The following is a 22,022-nucleotide window of genomic DNA, read 5'->3' on the forward strand; positions in this document are numbered from 1 at the left end:
GGGCTTTTGCATTGATCCTTTGTTCAAGACATTAAAGTGAAATGTTGCAAAACTGGTATCCGACCTTCAAGATATAGTTTCTATCAAAATGCCAGTGTTTTATCCAAGTTTTGTTCTAATTCAGAATAAACGACACTCTAATTTTACTCTTTTAACTCAAATAATCTTTCTGTTTAATTTTGTTTGCGCTGCGAACGTAATATTTAATCATTTATGACCATATTTCTATATATTTCAATTACAATTTCAGTTACGGCAACGTACGAAAGATCTTGATAAAATATTTAAAGACAATTATGTATTTTAATTAACTAATAATTGATTATAAATATTCAAACTTCAATTACACACCGCGCAAGGTGGTCTAGGGAAGTCGGTAATTGACTTAATGCCTTCGCGCAACACTTTTGAGCCCTAAATTATTAGCCGTCTCTAACAATTGCCCATATCTACTCCCTATAGGTTTTCCTCTGGCTTTGAAGAAAGTAGCCTACGACACAATAGCCTCCTTTGCCAAAAGAGTGCATCTTTCGCCATGCCATGCTTAAGGACATCAAACGTCACTCTCTTGTCTTTGTCAATGTTCAAGCCATTTTGGCGCCAACAGGCATCGCCAGAGATGATTGCAAGCGGCCGAATGGTCATTGATCCCTTGGACGATGGGACGTGCTTTGGAATGGGATGCTACTTGTATGGACACGTTAGCCCCGTCTCACCTCCCTCAGATAAGCACAAAAGATGGCGCGGCCTCGGAGCGAGCGGAAAATAATAAACAGCTCAAATATAAGAGTAATTCCTTCAACTTTGATTTTGTTCCGTTTGGACCGTGGGGTTCTAATGCACAGGCCCTAATTAGATATTTTGTTGGCACCTGGTACTTATTACCAGCGACCCCAGAGCAGACCCTCGCTCAATAAGTGTCGCAATACAGCGAGGAAATGCTGCCAGCGTTAAAGGTACACTGCCGCAATGACCATAATTTTTTTTTTTTATAAAATAGGAGGCAAACGGGCAGGAGGCTCACCTGATGTTAAGTGATACCGCCGCTCATGGACACTCTCAATGCCAGAGGGCTCGCGAGTGCGTTGCCGGCCTTTTAAGAATTTGTACGCTCTTTTCTTGAATTTTTTGCTCGAATTGGTTCGGAAATACTTCAGTGGGCAGCTGGTTCCACATAGCGGTGGTGCGCGGCAAAAATTGCCTTGAAAAACGCTCAGTCGTGGAACGGCGGACGTCGAGGTGATACGGGTGGAATTTTGTATTTTGCCTCGACGTCCGATGCTGAAACTCAGCTGCAGGTATTAATCCGAACAACTCCTCTGAACACTCTCCATGGTAAATGCGGTAGAAGATGCAGAGTGACCCCACATCTCTACGCAACGCCAAAGGATCGAGCCGCTCGGAGAGGGATTGGTCATCGACGATTCGAACCGCTCTTCGTTGGATACGGTCAAGTGGAAGGAGCTGGTACTGGGGAGCCCCCGCCCAGAGGTGAGAACAGTATTCCATGTGGGGCCGTATTTGCGCTTTATAGAGTTGCAAGCGGTGGCCCGGAGTGAAGTACCGTCTCGCCTTGCTGAGCACACCAAGCTTTTTGGAGGCTAATTTAGCCTTTCCCTCCAAATGACCGCGAAACTGAACGTCGTTCGATATGTCAACGCCAAGTATTCTGATGCTGGCTGTGGCTTCAAGAAGAGTGTTTTCGAAAAGAGGAGTAGCGACAAAGGGTATTTTTTTCGCGGAAAACGCGCAGACTTGTGTCTTCTTGGGGTTAAATTGGACTAGGTTTAGTCTACCCCAGTCTGAGACTCCACGTAAAAGAGTTTCGACTTCAGACACAAGTTTGTTCCGGTACTCATCGACAACTGCCCCAGAAATACCTGCCCGGCCAGTGTAAAGAGTATCCCCAGTGCTGTCGTCCGCATAGCAATGAATGTTGCTAAGTTGCAACATGTCATTGATATGCAGAAGAAACAGGGTCGGGGATAGAACACAGCCTAGTGGGACCCCAGCATTCACGGGTTTAAGGTCGGAACATGCTCCGTCGACGACGACCTTGATGCTCCGATCGGCTAGAAAGCTGGAGATCCAGTCGCATAATTTCTCAGGAAGCCCGTAGGCTGGAAGCTTCGAGAGCAGTGCTTTGTGCCACACCCGATCGAAGGCTTTCGCTATGTCCAAACTAACCGCTAGTGCCTCCCCCTTGGACTCAATTGCCTCTGCCCATCTATGAGTAAGGTATACTAGAAGGTCACCAGACGAACGACCACGACGAAAGCCGTACTGATAATCGCTAATCAGCTGGTGGCCCTCTAGATAACTCAAGAGCTGGCCATTAATAATGGATTCCATTATTTTGGAGAACAAGGAGGTTATTGCGATTGGGCGATAGTTGGATGGATCAGAGCGATCGCCTTTTTTAGGGATCGGATGTATCGAAGCGGTCTTTCAGCACTTCGGGACAGTGCCGAGCGAGTACAGGTACCGGAAAAGGCGCGTCAGGACCGTCATTTTCAAAATTGTTTCAATTCTCTATTTATTAATTATTACTATTATTGTTATGTAGGTTAAGAATATTACAAATACTGTATATTTGTATGTTGGTAGTAAAAAAAACGATGTGATTAAAATTATAAATTTGCGATTATTGAATTTTATTAGTGATTGATAAGAAAATTGAAACTGGTAAGAGATTGTGCAGGTGACTGATTCAGTTTTAAGATTACCATAGATAACATTCCGAATAATTTATAAATTATAAAACTGTCGTTTCATTTCACGTAACGGGTGACTAAACATTAAAAAAATATCTAAGCTAGTACAGACCGTTGGTTAAAAATGACTTTTTAACTAAACTTTACTTTACATTACTATCTAGTGTTACGTTTCGTATTAATAACACTTGTAGTGTATATATTTTATATATATTTATTAACAAAAAATATACATAAACCACAGTGCTAATTTCATATTGTTCTTCAATTTACCGTTCAAAATATTACAATCTACAGCTAAGTCGCTAAGCATTTGTGATCCAATTATCTAACAAAGTTTCACCGCTTGGAAGTAGTTGTTCTCATGTTTATTATTCTGACGGCGTGCGTCAAGAGAACGATGGAATTTCGCCGCCGTCCCTCAAGAGGCCACTGACATCTGACCAAATGACTTTTTTGTTTTACTGCACATTGTTGATTGTACGTAGCCATCTCATACCTGGTATGACGCCTCGTACGTATACATTTTTATAAACATATTAGATTTTTCGATGAAAGTTTTATGGATAAGATTCAGAGCCAGCTGTAACTTCTGTAAATGTGTTGGGTAGAATCGTTCCCTAAATGTCTATTAAGCGAAAAACATTGTATATAATGTAAAATAACGTCGCTTCCCGTATCTAAGCTTAGATCTTTAAACTACGGATTTTACTACATTAATAGACAGCGGTTTAATAGGAAGTTTTATATGTTTATTCACCTCTATAGTATAAAACAAAGTCACTTCCTGCCTACACGCTTTTAGCTTTGTCCCGTACCTATATCAAAAACCAATGATTCCATCATTTTAATCATAGTTTTCCTATTTGTAGGTATATTTTTTTTATGTAATAGAAAGAAAACCTGCTGGAAGCTTACCTAATGTTAAGTGATCCCGCCGCTCATGGACACTTACATTGCCAGAAGGCAAGTGTCTTGCCGGTCTTTTATTGGTACGAACTTTTCTTGAAGAACCCTAAGTTTAATTGGTTCGGAAATACTTTAGTAGGCAGCTGGTTTTGTTCCAGTTATTTGCGTGGGTAATAGTTAGTAACGTATGACTCAAGTTAAGTCAAGAGGAGGCCCATCCATTGTAATTCAATTTAATAAGACTCATCTTTATAGCAATAAATTATAAGGATCAAGTGTTAACAAATTACGGATTATGTCGCCTAAAAATTATATTAGCGAATTTATGTCCCGCCATATTGCACAATTTTCGTCATATCGAAAAAAGAATAAGACAAGGCCGTGAGGTCGAAATACCGCAGCCTGGCCGCGGGACAAATAATTGTAATAACATGAGTCAATAATAATTACATTCACGAAAACAACGGTTATTCGCGTGCTAGCGGATTTGAAATGACATATTATATTTATTGCTGTTATTATTTATAAAGGAAATGTGCTTACAAAGATTATTTTATCTTCGAAAATAAATCTAAATGAGTAAAATAAGTTATGTCATTTCAGACATGTAATATCTTCTTATACAAGCATCTTTTTAGAAAGAAATAGGTTCATACATTAATACTTTTAAGAATTCGCCTATAGACAAGGGCTCTAAGACATTATTTAAAAGTATGACTTAAATTAAATGTGAAACCAGTGAATGAGAAGTCTGTCCTAAGTATTAAAACATACGACGTACATATAAAAGAAACTATGTACTTTTTAACTTCCATGCTTTAGTTGTTTTTTTAAAAATCACACAGACTATACACGCATGATACGTTATAACAATCGAAATGTTTTGCCTAATTTATTAGCCAAGTGACACGTGAGTGACAAGGAAAAGATATTCAATATATATTTAAGATCTGATGCCATTAGAATGTTTTATTTTATTTTTTAAATTAAGTTCACAAAAGAGAGTGTGAATTTACATGCCTATACAATAATTATGGCTTATGAATAATATTATGTTACTACAATACAATAGCTTAAACTAAGGTAATATTCATTAACGGTCTTAGTGTTCTATAATATTTTGAGACTAAGTTCATGTGTCCGAGATCCCGCTATTTATCACTTATCATTAAAATGTAAATAATGTTTATAATAAAATGCGAAACTATTTTGCACAGAGGAAAGTTAAAATATAAAAAAAACGTTAATGCAACTTCGGTTAATTAATAGACATGGTCGCAATCAACTTTTTCGTAATCTATCATTATTTTATTATGTTTTGCAACACGCGCTGTTAGCGCGAGAATTATAATGTTTAATTTCGTAATATCACCGCAAAACTGAAAGAAACTTACGTAAAGATTTTTTGTTTTAGTTTAAAGCTTTATTATATTATTTGTTTCTATCTATTTTGTTTTATAAGTGTAATCTATGGGAATCGATTGAGTCGTTCCGGAGAATAGCGTGTATTTACTGGAATTCTTTGCTTTTTTGTGTTCTCTGATTACTCTTTTCTGGTATTAATTTTTTAATTAAGACAGGCGAATCAATTACTACATACATACATAAGTTCATATAAAGCGAAAATATTTATATACCTTAACAGGAAAACTGTGTAATTCGGTTTAAAATCCGGTTTTGTATGCAATCTTCGACTCAGGTGTAGGGACCGGCCAGTGGCTAGTGACCTGCTGTGACCGCCTCATAGCACAATTTAGAATTTATACTTAACACTAAGCGAGCACTTTTTTTGACGGGATTGACTTAAGGATAAGTCCCGCCTCTATAGCTTACAAGATATAGAACATATTTATAATTTTAAGAACCCACGAAAACTGATGAACTCTTTAGATGGCTGTAGACACGTACACAAACGTAAACTTCAACATATATTCCGATCAAAATTCCGGAATTTAGGATAAGTTAAGTAAATGCATATTTTTACAAGCACGATTGATAAAAATCAATATTTAACTCATATAATATTTTTATTCGTAATCAAAAAAATGAAATATACAGTATTTACATTTTTCTTGAACTACATAGTTAATATTTTATAATAACCGCTATTTTAACTCGTGTTATATGCATATTACCAAATAACACTTTTCATAATATTTATTACTAACGAAACACACATAATAATAAAAAAAACAACACCTTAATTATACAAAAAAAAGGATTAAGGTACATTTTTATTTTTATGATTAAGATACAGGTACACGTCCGCTCTGTCAAGATGTACCGGATAAGAAGATATTTTAGTGAAAAATTAAAACGTTATTTAGATAATAATACAAAGCCACTACAACCATACATGTACAAAGTAGGCGTTCAGCTTCCTATTAGATTTTAGTTGATTTTTTGATGTACGACATGTCAGTTTTGTCTGTTTTTGTGCAATTACAGAGCAGGGTGATAATAATAATGTAGGATCCTTAAGAAGAGAGAAAAAGGTACGCTCTTTTAATGTATCAAAAAAATGTGCCAAAAAGCCAGAATTATTCGCCAATTCCTTTACCGTAGACAACTAATATTTGCACATGAGCAGTGTTAGCCTAGTCAGCGTGCGATTGTCATCCCCGAGATCGTAGGTTCGATCCCCGAGTGTGCACCAATGGATATTCTTTCTATGTGCGCATTTAAGATTAGCTCAAACGTTGAAGAAATACATCGTGAGAAAACCGGCTTGCCTTAGACCCAAAAAAGTCGACTGCGTGTGTCAGGCACAGAAGGCTGATCACCTAATTGCCTATTCGATATACATTCGATCATGAAACGGATACAGAAATCTGAGGCCCAGACTTAAAAAAGGTCGTAGCGCCATTGATTTTTTTATATTTTATTAGTTGCGCATATAGAAATATCTATTGTTGTGATTATACATCACGGTTCGTCACGTTTAAACGCCACGCGAAAGATAAACTTATAATTTGATAAACCTTCATATTTGCTAGATTACTTAGGTATTCCGAGTTGTTTAGATTAATAGCTGCCGCTGAGCTTTTTCATCGGACATCGAGGCACAATAGGAAATTCCAACAGTTTCACCTCGACGTCCGTCGTTCTACCACAGAGCGTTTTGAAGGCATTTTTTGCTGCGTACCACCACCCGGACTACGACACCAGGTAGTAGAGTAGTAGTAGTAGAGATTACTCCATGACCCATCACGACCAGATTGATACCCCGACTTCGGCTGCGTGCAGCGAGTAGCGCCCGCGGATGCAGCCTCCACCAAGGGCTATCAGACCGCACTGTATCAGCAGGGCGCGATCATAAACACCACCCGAAGGGGTACGTGCCCCGAACGGGAATAAACAGCCCCTCGCGAGGGAGGGTGGAGTATAAGCTTCACGAGTGCACTACCACTATTAGGAACCAGCTACCCACCGAATTAATTCGAGCGTCCAGGGACGGTATTTCTTAACATCGAATGAGTGAGATCTTGCCGTTGCCCCCTCTTAAAAAAATCATTCGGTTTATAAGCCGCGACCTAAAATTAAATAAAAGTAAAGAATAATAATAAAGTTAAGTACACAAACGTCTCAAATTTAAGAGTCTTTCCTCCAACGAATAAGTATCCAGGAAATGTTGCCAGCGATAAAGGTACACTACAAAACAGACCAAACCATTAAGATTTGTTTAAATTTTCTTTTTTTTTTCATTTTTAATTAATTTTGTTATTACGTAGGTTAAGAAAATTGTAAATACAGTACACAAACATCTATGGAACATATTGACAATTGTAATAATTTGTTCTAGCTACGTTTATTACAATTAAAACCTCATAAATCAATTCAATGAATTCCTCAACTTCTGGGATCGGAAAGTGTTTAATTAGGCCCGTCTAGAATCTTATATTGGTAAGTTCCTGGTATGGTCTCTATCCGACCACTATCTGACCTAGTGCATCGCTATCGACCAAAATTAATATTCAATCTCAATCCAATGTCGCGACCCACAAATAAGCCAAAACGTTATGTAAAATATGTACCTAAATGTAGCTTGTATTCATTATTTTTCAACAGACTGCAATGCCCTTTTAAAACAAACTCGATCCCCCGCTTGAGAAACGATGGCCCAGCGACTTAAGTGTGACCCTCAACCCTCATCGTGCGTTTAAATCATGGCTCCTCTAGAATTAACCAACGGAAAATATCTTTATCCGCAGTCAGCACTTAGCAGTTAGCACTACGAGGAACCAATTTACCAATCCCGTGACGTGTCAGACCCGTTTGAAGGCTAACATGCACTCCTGAGCCCTCTGGCATTGGGTTTCCATGACGGTATCACTTACATCAGATGAGCCAGCTGCCCGTTTGCCCAGTTCTATAAAAAACGATACGAGGCTGATCAACTTACTTCTCCATTTGATAAAAATTATCGAAAAACTGATGCAATCAAGACCTATTTAGGGTTTTAGCGCCACTTGATTATTGAAGTGAAACTTATCGGCGTTGGAAAAATATTTACCGTCACATTTTTCGGTTACGCGTCACATTCTTCGGTTTCGCGCCATCTTTTTCTTGTCCCTACCACGGTTGATTCGAAGAGATTCGAAGCCATTAATAACAAAAATATATTAAAACGATAACAATGATAGTAATAATTCTATTACAATTAATGAAATTCTGTAATAATCTTAGTAGTAATAAGGCAAAATGAAATAATTGTATGATTTGTATTCATGTCTATGATAATAAAAGCCTTTTGTTAAACTTTATTTAATAAAATACTGTAAAGTTGCATATAGTAGATCATTTTTCGAAAAATAAAGTCATATAGAAGTTTCACTTCTTACGTGTGTACACGCACACATTTTTATTCATTACCTGTGTCAAAGATAATAAATTTGTGTCTAAATACACACGATTCGGGAGAGACATCATCGCGCAATATTTCGCTTGCGTATAATACATGCCTCTCTCTGTTTCATCATACGACCTACTTGCATCGTAACACGGCCAACGGCCCACAACAAGCGATAGGTCAGAGTCGATGCTAAGCTCTTTATACTACCCAGAATTCAAAGTCAAATCATCAAATCATTTATAGGCCTCTAAAAAAGGACACTTTTGAAAGTCAAAATTACGAGTTAAAGATATTAAAAAAAAACTCTATTTGCCCCTTCCAAAAGGTATACATATGGAGAAGAATTAGTTAGAAACTCCATATTTACTCATTTAAAAAAGGCACAATATTTTGTTCACATTCACTGAATTATATGTGAAGTCCATGTACCTAGAATAAAAAAAAATATTAAAATAAAATAGGCGCATGTTATGAAAACAATGCAGCAAATAACTAAGCTACTTTCACAGCATTATGTCGTACGGTATTCTACCGTGGGGTGCTGCTGCAGAGGTTGAATCCATATTTGTGCTGCAGAAGCGGGCTGTTAGGGGAATTTGTTGCGTTTCTCCGAGGGAGTTGGTACGAAATAAGGTTAAGGAATTAAATATTATGACACTGTCTGGTCAATAAGCCTTGTTGTATGTACAAAAAAATACAAACGATTTTAAAACAAATGGTGAATTTCACTAGTATAATACGCGAAATAGAACTAATTTGAGTGTACGACCAAGCATGCTCCAGAAGATAAACCACTCCTTATATGGAAATTGTATTCGCTATTACAACAAACTCCCAAGCGAAATAAGAGAATTATCACTAAATGAATTCAAAGCCTTCGTTAAACGTAAATTAATCAATAAAGCTTTTTATAAATTTGACGAATATTTAAATGATCCTAATCTTTGGGATTGATTTGCTCCAGTTCAAACAATTTGTATGAGTATCTTGGCAGTTCTTGTTGCCCGATCTACTCCCTTGACTTGCGAACTGGTCGTAAATGTAAATTTACAATTAATTTAACTTCTTTTTTTGAGTAACTCTTATTTAGAGTTTGAGTTTAAATAATTATGTAGATACATATGTCAATAGCGCTACAATCTTTTTTAGGTCTGGGCCTTAGATTTCTGTATCTGTTTCATGATCATTAGTTAATCTAATAGGCAAGTAGGTGATCAGAGTTCTGTGAGTGACACACGCCGTCGACTTTTTTTTTGATCTAAGGCAAGCCGGTTTCCTCACGATGTTTTCCTTCACAGTTCGAGTCAATGTTATGCGCACATAGAAAGAAAATCCATTGGTGCACAGCCTGCGATCGAACCTACGACCTCAGGGATGAGAGACGCAGGCTGAAGCCACTAGGCCAACACTGCTAAAATAGATACATGGTGCTCACATTTACAAATATTGCAAGTATAGATTTCTTTAAAAAAAAACACACAGTAAATAGTGCGTGAGTTATAAGGAACGTAAAAGCTACCTATTCAACACAGACGTGACGCTCATCTTCTTCAACTTCTATACTCAATTATTTTCCATCCCAAAACTCCCTCTTATCTTAAAAATGAATTCATTATTGGAAATTCCATCCAACAGCTCATACCATATCCTATCCTGCTCAATCGTTACTTTTGTAATTATTTTATTTCTTATTCATTTCTATTGCATCGCAATTCATGATTCCGTGAGATTAGCTTTTTGTTTATTTTATCACATTTTTATTTTATTTTAGATTAAGGGTGGTGATTCTATATGTTTTTATGTTTGTACGATTTGTTTATGCACTTTTACACATCATATTTCTTTTTATTTTACTAGGGTTGCCTGAAGAGATCGTATAGCGATAAAGTCGCAGTTGCAGTGTTTTTTTTTAATTCAGGAAGTGATAATAATTAAATAAATAATAAATAAAAGCAAATCTATCTAGATTAGCAACCAGTGGTTTGTCTGGTTTGATTTTCCCATGGACCAGGACTAGGATTACTGACATTATTATAATTACTGACTATTGCCATGTTTTAAAGGAACGTTACTTCTACTTCTAGCAAGTATTAGTTGTCTCCCGCAAAGGTATTGGCGAAGAATTCTGGATTTTTGATACATTTGACATTTATATTTGGTTAGAGAGCGAGTAAACAATCTCTTTGTTTATATTACTGCTTTAGAGTAGTACACGAGCACTATTGGCCAAGCGGCTTGGACGCGCTACACAATTCTGAGGTCATGCGTTAGAATTACGGCTGTGCACCAATGAACTTTTCTTATTACTTATTCTACTTTTTATGTGCGCATATTAAATTCGCTTCTAATTAAGTAAACAACGTGAAGCAAGCTGACATACGGAAGACATTTTAGCTCTAAGCGTTATATAAGGAGAAATGGCGCGAATTATGACATCTTAATGTGTCAAAATTTACTCTTTGTTTCTGTATCTTAACTTGGATCCGGTTTCTAAGTAACACCCTTAATCGTAAGGTTAAGAAGATGTAACTTGTATTTTTATTAAGACTATATATTTTATATTGGCTTTATAAGAGCGATTGAATCTCTTTCAATATTTTAAACTCCTATGAAGTTATTTTGAACTTTAAACTTTGGATTTTAATAAGAACTAAATAAATCAATTATATAACATATAACAACAAGAATCCCGTCTTGCTAGCATGCATTGGAAAGAAGCATTTAAAGTTAAGAAGAATAAACAAAACAAGAGATTTAGTAACAATAACACAGATGCACTTGTACACGCTCTAAGGCTAAATGAGAATGGGCAGGTCATATATCTAAAGCGCGAGATAAAAGGTGGACTTAAAAGAACAAAATGGACCGGACCTACTGGCAAGAGATGTATGTTGAGATGTTGTGTAGAGATGTACGAAAGAAAAGATGGTCGGATGACGAAATAGATTTTGCGGTGAAAAAATTGGATGCTAAAGACAAAGATAAATAGAAAAAGTATGGAGGAGGCATTTACCATAAAAAGGGCGAACAGATAATGTTCTAGTATACTAACAAAACTAACCTTAATTTTTAGAACTTATACTTACACAACTAGGTTTGAGAAAACTTTATATGCCTACTACCGTCTATTGTAAACTTCAGCCATATGCCGAGACTACAATTGGTCAGTATCAATGTGGTTTTCGTCCCAACAGTTCTACTATGGACCAAGTTTTCACACTCATGACGGTGTTAGAAAAGATGACGGAATTCGGAATACCCACTAACCATCTGTTTATAGAATTTAAATTACCTTACGATTGCGATCTACGTCCTAAACTTAACGAGGCAATGACTGAATTCAATATTCCCTTAAAACTTATACGGCTGACTAAAATGTCGATGGCTAATACCACTAATTATGTAAAGATACAAAGTGACATCTCCGCATTTACCGCATATAATGGCCTGATACAGTGTGACGCGCTTGCATGCCTACTATTCCACTTAGCATATTAGAGGTATTATATTTTATAAGTCCATCCAATTACTGGGGTACCCAGACGACCTGGATCTAGTCACGTCACACCAAAACCAATTAGCGGAATGGTTTTAAAGCCTCCGAAAAGCAGCCAGTTCTATGGACCTGTCGGTAAATGTAGATAAAACAAAGTATATGACGACAAAACCATTAGGAAAGAAATCCCTTTATCGTGGAAGACGTAAGCTTTGAACAATGTGAGGAGTTTGTTTACTTGTTCTCAATGGTGACTAGAATAATAATCCCAGCCGAGACATCAGTAGGCGCAAATGGCAAATCGCTGCTACTTTGGCCTTCGTAGATTTTTCCGATCACGACTTCTAAGGAAGAATACCAAGCTTGTTCTGTACCAACGCGATCGGTGCTCACTTATGGTACTAAAACCTGCCCGAGACCGAACCTGTCCTGTTTGCGATGACGGTGTTTGGCGTATTCGCTTTCGCATTCGGACATGTGCACCGACTGACGAACGACAGAACCCTAAGGTCGTTCCTGAACTCATAACCCGGTGGCAAGAGAAAACCCGGTAGACCGAGGCTGCTTTGGTGGGATGGAGTTGTGAAGTACCTCGAAACATTAGGGGATCGCAATTGGAACCGGGAAGCTCGAAGTGTACTTGAGGAGGCTAAGGCCCACAAGGGGCTGTATAACTATTGATGATGACTAACACAGCTAATAGAAATGTAAACTAAACAATTGTTGTATGGATTAATAAATAACGTTTTTTTAAATAATAACCTTAATTTGTATTAAAACTAAGACACAATAATTATAATAAATAATTAGAAATATATTGTAACCTATATAACCCTTTTTTTATTGTTGGTTGGGTATGTATGTATGTGGACTCAGTTTTCGCACTTAAACTCTCAATAGGTCCATTTTGCGTAAAGTCCTGGCTAACTAAGCTAGCCTAACTCCTTTCAAAAGCACAGAAGCCTCCTGGGTACTTCGCAGGCTTCACGGAGCGACCTTACAAATGTTGGTTGGAAATAGTGGACCACCAAAATCCAACAACCCCATCTGCTCGCTATGGATGGGAGGCACGGTAACAGTTTCCCTTATTCCATCCCCTTCACGAGCGTCTGCTGCGGTACTGCGATTCACAGTGATTCGTAATTTCGTCGTCGTCACCCAAGCCTTTTTTGTGTCTGGGTTACACTCTCAAACCCGTTCTCTTTAATTATTACGACAGAACCTAATCTAACCAATACTAACCTCTATCTAAATGAATAATTCTTCGGCCGTTGTATACATTGTTGTATAGCCGCATAAATCAACACAATATCAATAAATAATTTATCTACTTATTTATTCTAGGTAATTTTCAGGAAATCACCTAAATCAATTTGTATCTTATCAACCACTTTACTCATAATCTTTCAATCATTTGATCGGCGCTTATAAGCATAATTTGCTTTGATCACGACAAACAATGATAAGAAAAATGGAAGACGATTAAAATTATTTTATGAGCATAATAATAATAGATCCCTTTATTTCAGTTACTTTTACGCTTCAACACTTTTATATCTACCTCATTCTTTTTAGGTATCTGTGTGCTGTCGCAAAAGACTCCTCCCGTCAAATCCCGCCATTCCTGGTATTCCTTCTCTGCCATTTACTAGCTGCTGTTTCCTTAATCTGCTCTATCCACCTTCCAAATTGTCCTCCTCTTTTGCGTTTATTGTAACTTAGGCCAGTTTAATACTTTCTCTCTCCACTTTCTTTCTTTATTATTCCTCTTGTCCCGTTCATTGCCACATAATGATGTATTCTTTATTTTCTTCCGTATCATATCGTTCCATCGATTTGTGAGACATCTGTAGCTTTGTATGCTGCGCTTTAGAGGGCGCCCAAGTTGAGATTGTTAGTGCGGATTGTATACAAGTATTGAAAGGCTTTCTTTTAACTACTATGCACGTTTTCTTATTTTATGAGCATTTACTACTCTGTGAGCGACTTTTATTTATTTACAAAAGCTTGCCAACGCTCGGCACACTTATACATAAGTAAAATAAAAATAAACATTTAATGTGACTTATAGGCAAACATAACAAACACGAAGAGAAAAAATAAAGAATTTTATTTCAAAGTGGAGCAACTATGGATATCCAGACCTAGCTCGTATATCAGAATAATCAATCTTGATATCGTTGAGCTTTGACAAATGGGATGATAGGATTCCCGGGGTATCTAGAGGTATAATAGAAGTAGACTTGGTATAACTTGCAGCATATGTGCTGTATATTTAGGTTTTTTCTTAATAAGCGTGGGCGAACAGACTCCCACCCCCTACAACTTCGCAAAGATATAGACTTATCGACTCTAGATTATATAAAAAAGACGACACTTTTAAAATGAAGCCTTATAAATTCCTTAAAAAAAACTACTGTACTAAAAAGTGTTAATATCTTTTTTATTGTTATAATAACGAATAAGTGTTTTGATTGGTTTATTGCTAATAATGTTAAGTGTGAATATAATAGTTAAGTGTTTATTAGTTAATTTGTACGCAATGGGGATGAAGATCCCATTAGAATAAATTTTGGATGTCGCCTAGAAGAACGCATGTTTTCGGTCCTGTAGTAAAGCAATCAAATTTAATTAAAAAGACAAATCATTAAGATGGAAAAGTTATAGTCTCGTCGTAATGTATGTGTCCCGACCGTTGGGCAATTTTTTTAAATAAATGAATAAATACCGATTAATAGTTGCCGTCGAACAGTGTACTTCGACAAAAGCCTCTTCTAAATATTTAAACGTTTTCTAGCGATACGGAAAACACCTACACTATATATTAAAATATATGTTTGAACTGCTTGATAGTATTATCCTCATAGTCCTTACAAAAGTCTAGTCATAAAGGTGTATGTACTATATTGTGGCAGAAAGAACAAAGAATGTTACTAGGTAAGTGTATATGTGTACCGAGAATGATGATTCCTTGATAAGTGCCTTATAAAACCATATCAGTCAATGTCGATTATCTTTTTCCACTACGCATAAATTTGTATAACTAGCGATTCACATCGGATTCGCACGGGCATACATTGTACTGAGGCTGTTTCAGCGCAGAGGAATCAGTCATCCTCGTAGTCCTGGAATGAGTGGATGTGGCTTCCCAACGATCAGAAGTCCACAGAGCACCGTGTAGCGAAGGGCCCAGACATCTTCAGGAGTTTACGCAAAACGGACCAAAACTCAGCGCGAACTTTTTGGTTTATTATTTTTTTATTTGGTTATTTTATTAGGTTTTGTTATTTGGTTTATCAATTTAATAAAATATACTAAACTATGAACCATAATAATCAATACTAAACACAAGCACCAATTACAATACAGTTATAACAAATGTTTACTATCTAGTAGATGTTTCAAATGGATTCCTAGATTAGTTCCAAATAATTTTCTCCTAGTAATAATTTAGATTTTTGACAGAAAATACCTAAAACATATGTATATAGTTACCTAATTCACAATCTACAGCAGTAAAAATAGATATTATTGATTGGTAAATTAAAAATATATTCAAAAATAAATTACATCGAAACGACAAAGATTAAGTAATTGTTTTATGAGTTCGAAATTTGTGTGTGAGGAGATATAATATAGAATAAGTCAGGACTCGCGTACTCCTTATTAAATATATTTGCAATACGTGTAACTATATTATTTTGAGCAGAGTTTATACCAAAATAGGGGACTGAAACATCTCAGTATGGCGAGTTTATTAAGTCAATATTTTATATTCAAATAAAGCTTGTTGTTTATTCGCCGAATACAGATTACTTCAATAGTATTCCTAAACTAAAAGGCAGTATATTTCGTTTTATCCCTGTAACTTATTTATCTAGATAATATATATAAGAATTGTCTAGATATATCTATACCGATAGACAATGCACCAGTTGTATATCGTGCCTCTTCGTCCTAATGCGTAAAATTGACTATTAAGAATAATTGTTAAAAGCAGAAGCAATATGAGGCACTCAAAGCCCTAAGGTAGTGTGGAAGATGGCAAGGTGTACTGAACTGTTCCTGCAATAAACGGATCGCTAACCAGTCGAACCACTTGCTGACATGCTCAAAAATCCCAGTCGCTGATGTCGAGATGTTTCATATACACTCGGTCGGGAACAATAGCACGATTATAAAAAAGGACGTTACTGTTAATTTGTGTTTTTGTGTCTAGTTTTTGAAGTGAAACTATTTTATCGGCGTTGTAAAAAAAAATACCGTCACATTATTCCGTTACGCGCCATCTTTTTCTTGTCCCTACCACGGTTGATTCGAAGCCATTAATAACAAAAATATATAATAACGATGATAGTAATAATTCTATTACAATTAATGAAATTGTGTAATAATCTTAGTAGTAATAAGGTAAAATGAAATAATTGTATTATTTGTATTCATGTCTATGATAATAAAAGCCTTTGTAAAGCTTTATCTAATTTAACTTTATTTAACCAATTTCTGTAAAGTTGCATATACCTAATAAAACCATTTATCGAAAAATAAGGTCATAAAGAAGTTTCACTTCCTACGTGTGTACACTAGTAAACACACAAATTTTCAATTACAATTTATATTGAATCAATAACTAGGCAATTGTAATTTGTTCGGATATAAAGGTATTAGACCTTATTAGTAAGTTATTTCTAGGAAACATTTCTAGGTATTTTTGGCAACAAGCAATTCGTATTATACTTTAAAGTGCCTTCTTGTACGCTTTAACAATGTTAATGTTATTGTTTGAAGAAGACGAGGACTCAGAAAATGTTGCCAATATAGGATTTTATTTGTATTGTGTAAGGGATAAAGATTTTTTCGTAAAACTTTACAATAATTAAATAAAATGGCTGTTAACTATTGACAATAAATAAAAAGAGATCAATAAAAATAGAATACTTTTTAACAATATTCACGATCCACTAAAATGTCAGTGGGATGATTACATATTTACAAACTAAAATAATAATAAAAAATAATTCCATTCTTTGTAATAAATTGAACAATCAGTGAAAATAATTTGACTGTATAAAATCTGCTACGCTCTTCGGGTTTATTTGTTGGTAAAAGTTTAAAAAAACACAACGCACTCATCGCGTTCCTCGTTAAAATGGTATACCATTATTTAAATGTGACATAATATATAACATACTCAATACTATACTATACAACTCATGGGAGTTATTAGTTATTTTTTACGCCAGAAACATTACTAGGTGTTTTTAATAATTTTTAGGAAAGCTGACTGACTCAAGAAATTCGTATAATAAATTTAAACATGCGTTCTGCTACGCTTTACTAGTTAAAATTATTGTTTTCAATATTTTTAATCAATATATACATTAAAAAATCCCTTGTACAGTACAATCGTACACGGTTTTATGCCCAGTGGCACATTTATACATTATCAAAGTAAAGTTTGTGTCGCCCTCGCCTCGTCAATTGTCATATACTATATCATCGTCATATCCCTAGGTGTACAATCAGAAATATCTTTCAGATTCCTCCTACAAAAACCAACCTAGGAGTCCAAGCACCTCTCTTTCGAATACTTTGCGATTTTAACGGATTCAATAGCGGATAAGCACTATTGAATCCGTTAAAGGCTGCTATATTCGGCTATATCGAGCTGGATATATTCGGTAGTGATCGGTTTTAGAGTAAGCATTGTTAGGTGACTATCTCGAACCTAATTCGCTGTTTTGCTGTTGATTTTTTTACTATATGTTTTAATTGTATTTTTTATATATTTTTTGAAAAGCTTTTACTTCAATTGTCATACATTTTAGATGAAAGATTTTATAAAATATGCAGTAGATTAAGTACAATGTATGATGTGGTAAGCTTTAATACATAAAATTAAAACAAATATCCTAGATTATTTAGACAAGACAACAATTTCGAAATTGCATGTAAAAAAAATGAGCTTAAAATTATACACAAACCATCCAGTTCGCAGCCTCCAACCAGTAGTAGGACAGACTGATATAGGCGTAGGACAGAAGAGGGACAAAGAGACATTTCCTACAATTTAGCTCTTTTCCCTTATACCAAGTGTGAACTGAGGGTGCGAACTGGGAGGCGACGAACTAGCTGTTTTACTTTAGAATATTGAAGTTTGCTATACCAAATGTACACTGACAAGTGAGAGGGCAAAGTCATCGGCAAAATCTGTAAAACATTAGAAAATCTCAAAAGCTGTTAGATTTGTAAGAGGGAAGAAGAGGGAAAAAGAATTCGCTCTCCAAATTCAGGGTGCTGGTAAATCCGCCACTCCAAAGAATGATTTATTTCTTTAATTTGAAAAAAAATGAGATCTGTCTTGACTTCTAATTCAAGAAAATTATATAACTGCTGTATTCAGTCGTTTGTTAAGAGTTTACCGTACATAACCATACTTTCTAGTACATAATTAAATAAGTTTATTATAGTTATAAGCTTTAATAAACCCCTAAATAAACTTAATAAAATATTTTTGTGTTTATGGTACATTAATAAGACGAATTTGCCCACGAACGTCCGAGTCTTAAAAAAAATGAAAACAAAGTAAAATAAATGTAAAAGCAACTTTATTATATTTAAAAATAAACTTATAAACAATTAACATTTTTAATAGTAAAAGATCTTTTGCAAATGGAATAACAAAATTTTGACTAGTAAAATTAAATCAAATGTTAGCAACATTTGATTTAATTTTTAATAAAAGTATGTTCGAAGTTTTTTTCTAAATCTTATTGACGACAATCGATACAAAAATAATCTTTTATATTATAAAAGCGTCAGAATCAGTAGTTTTAAATAAAAAAAACACGATCGTCGAAACAAATATTTCCGCCGATAAAGGCAGAGATAAAGTAATTCCTAGGCAAGTCATTAACACATTGCCGCTGAACGTTTCCTCAAGTACATAAAAGATCACTCTCACTTATTGTAAATGTATAAAAGTTATATAAAAATATATAAACATCAACATTCTAAATTATTTATTAATACGAAAATTATATACAGTACCTACGAATTATACTAGGAATAATGTATAATCTCTAATATCTAGCAAATTACAATCGTAGACATGATATAGGAGTATTACAAAATTTCTGGAAATGGGATAAATATAAATCTAATGTTATATGATTAGAACATAAAAAAATATCACAAACATTTTCAAATATAGCCTATGGAATAGGAATTGTCAGGGCAACCTTGAACAAGATCTATCGTAATAATTTCAACCGGCTATATATTGAGTAATTGCGACGGGAATGTGACGCAACATCAATAAAGTTAAAATTTAATTCAATGGAATGATTGTTTAAGCTCTTTTATGCAATCTTTAAAATAATTCATAATTGTATCTGCACTGATTTTTGATTACGATTATGTCGTGCACACTATCTATCGTAATTAATATTATATACAAGGAAATAAGCTAATCAACTCTAAAAATATACAGTAACTTGTGCATTTAGAGATCTTACTTTTAATGTTAAGTGAGAAATAACTGATCATTCCACAGTTACAGATTTAGCAAGATTTCTCGGACAGTCAACATTACATTCTCTCAACACGGCTATATGGTATGCCAATAATTGCATGGGGATGACAGTAAGGACTCCTTGAAGACAGTCTACTGTCTTTGGAACTTCTAAGACTCGGGATGCTAAGCTTTTTGTTTCGGTATCACCTTCTTCACACACGACGATTGGACGTCCTTGGCGGGCAGTCACTTGTTGCAAGGCATTCATGCATTTTGTATAAACCGGGTCACGCATAACAATCATCATAACAGGCATAGAATCATCGATCAGCGCCAATGGTCCATGTTTCAATTCTCCAGCCATAATACCTTCACTGTGCATGTATGTCAACTCTTTAACTTTTAAGGCTCCTTCTAAACAAGTGGCAAAGTTATATCCTCGGCCCATAATCAATAGAGACCGCTGGCGGTAGAGATCTTCGGCCAAGGCCTTCACTTTATCATCTAGCGCTAAGACCTGTTGAATCTTTTTGTCCAATTCATGCAAGCCTGCTATTATGTCAGCCCGTCTCTTCTGGAGAGAAATTCTGTCTTCACTTATGACCAACGCAAACATAACAAGGGATACAAATTGTGAGGTATAAGCCTTTGTTGAGGCCACACCAATTTCTGGACCAGCATTAATATGTACACCACAGTGGGACTCACGACAGATTGAACTTCCAACTGTATTTGTTATTCCAACAATCAGAGCTCCATGACGTTTGCAATATCTTAATGCCATTAAAGTATCTGCAGTTTCTCCAGACTGTGAAATAAAGAAGCATACATCATCACGGAATACTGGTGTATTTCTGTCCAAGAAATCTGAAGCCAATTCAACCATGACAGGCAGTTCCGTCAACTCTTCAAGTAATTGACGAGTTGCCACAGCACTGTGGTAACTTGTTCCACACCCAATAAGCATTAGCCTACGGCATCGCTTTATTTCTGGAATATAGTCTGTGATTCCACCAAGTGTAACAGTTCCATCAGCAAAGTTAAGACGACCTCTCATGGTATTTACAATAGACTCAGATTGCTCAAAAATTTCTTTTTGCATGAAGTACTCATAATTTCCTTTCATAATTTGTTGCAATTCCAACTTAAGTGTGAAAATCTCTCGTTGATGAGGGTCAGTGCTGCTTCCAGACATACGGTGGATACTCAGAACACCGCCCTTTACATGAGCTACATCATCATCTTCAAAGTACAGAACCCTGTTGGTATGTTCAATAACAGCAGAAGCATCAGAGGCAAAAAAGTATTCAACATCCCTCTCTTCTTCTGGTTCAAAATGAGCATGGCTGTTAACTCGAGGTATAGATGGTACTACACCACGAGTAGCCTTGTTGTTATTGTACATAATAGGAACATGATCACTTGATAGACGGCGTCTTGTTTTGATACCAACAAGTAAAGGACTTCCTCTTCGTGTTGCAACGCATTCATTTGGAAAGTAGCGGGATTTAAAGCATAATGCAAAGGCACCTTCTAGCTGCTGAATTACCTGCTCTACCAGCTCTTGGAAACTGTAATCCTTGTGTTGATTATAAATGTGATGAACCAGCTTAGCAATAGCTTCGGTGTCAGTTTGGGATTCAAAACAATATCCCTTATTTTCTAGAAAGGTTTTTACTTCTTTGTAGTTGGTAATAATACCATTGTGAATGACAACAAACGCATTGTCTTCTCCTGAACGCTGAGGATGAGAGTTAACAGCACTTGGTTCACCATGAGTAGCCCAACGGGTATGAGCAATACCACAGTGGGAATCTACACAATCTTCAACTGCTAAGTCCAAACTTTGTTGTTGAAGTAACTCTTCAAGAGCTGCTACTTTGCCCTTTTTTTTTAAAACAGCAATATCTTTCTGGTCAGGGGCATCAATGGCGACACCAGCAGAGTCATATCCACGGTATTCCAAACGTTTTAATCCATTGACAAGTAATTCCAAAATTTCACGCCGACTCTTAGGTGTCAAGTGATTAATATATGCGAAAATTCCACACATAGTTACGATATAATGTTTACGACGACTCGAGTGCACTAAACCACGACCGACGAAAGACTGCGAGCGATCCGCAACACGACTGTTATTGAAGGCCTTTGCAAATGACTCCTACCACTAATATGTTACTTTCACTTACGGCAAAGCACACGTCATCATGTTTCGTTATCGTTGCTTTTCATTGGTAAAATAAATATCAGTAAACACCGGCGAAACAAGTTTTCTTCGGATCAAATATTATCCAATTTACAAAACACCGAACAGTGAACACGTATGCCAAATGTCAATGTCAGCCCTTGCACAAGTGTCAAACATGAAACATTTTTAAAAGTTTCAATCTTCTTTGACACCTGGTGTAGGAAGGTTTAGTATTATTATATTCTGTATGTGTCAAATTTAAGGTCGTGTCACATATATTTATATTATTAGTTGCGGAACATGTATTAAATTATATTCTTTGAAAAATCTCTTGTAATGTAGCCTAT

The 22,022-nt window shown here is 35.8% G+C and overlaps 1 protein-coding gene across 1 annotated transcript; it reads right to left on the reverse strand.

The window, feature by feature from the left end:
* Nucleotides 1-18,762: 18,762 nt before the first annotated feature.
* On the reverse strand, nucleotides 18,763-21,801 carry LOC123717791 (glutamine--fructose-6-phosphate aminotransferase [isomerizing] 1-like). The gene has a single exon (XM_045673982.1). It carries the CDS (start codon nucleotides 21,538-21,540, stop codon nucleotides 19,516-19,518), a length of 2,025 nt encoding a protein of 674 aa, XP_045529938.1. The 5' UTR covers nucleotides 21,541-21,801; the 3' UTR covers nucleotides 18,763-19,515.
* Nucleotides 21,802-22,022: the final 221 nt, after the last annotated feature.

This window comes from Pieris brassicae, chromosome 13 (assembly GCF_905147105.1).
Source record: "Pieris brassicae chromosome 13, ilPieBrab1.1, whole genome shotgun sequence".
Taxonomy (NCBI): domain Eukaryota; kingdom Metazoa; phylum Arthropoda; class Insecta; order Lepidoptera; family Pieridae; genus Pieris; species Pieris brassicae.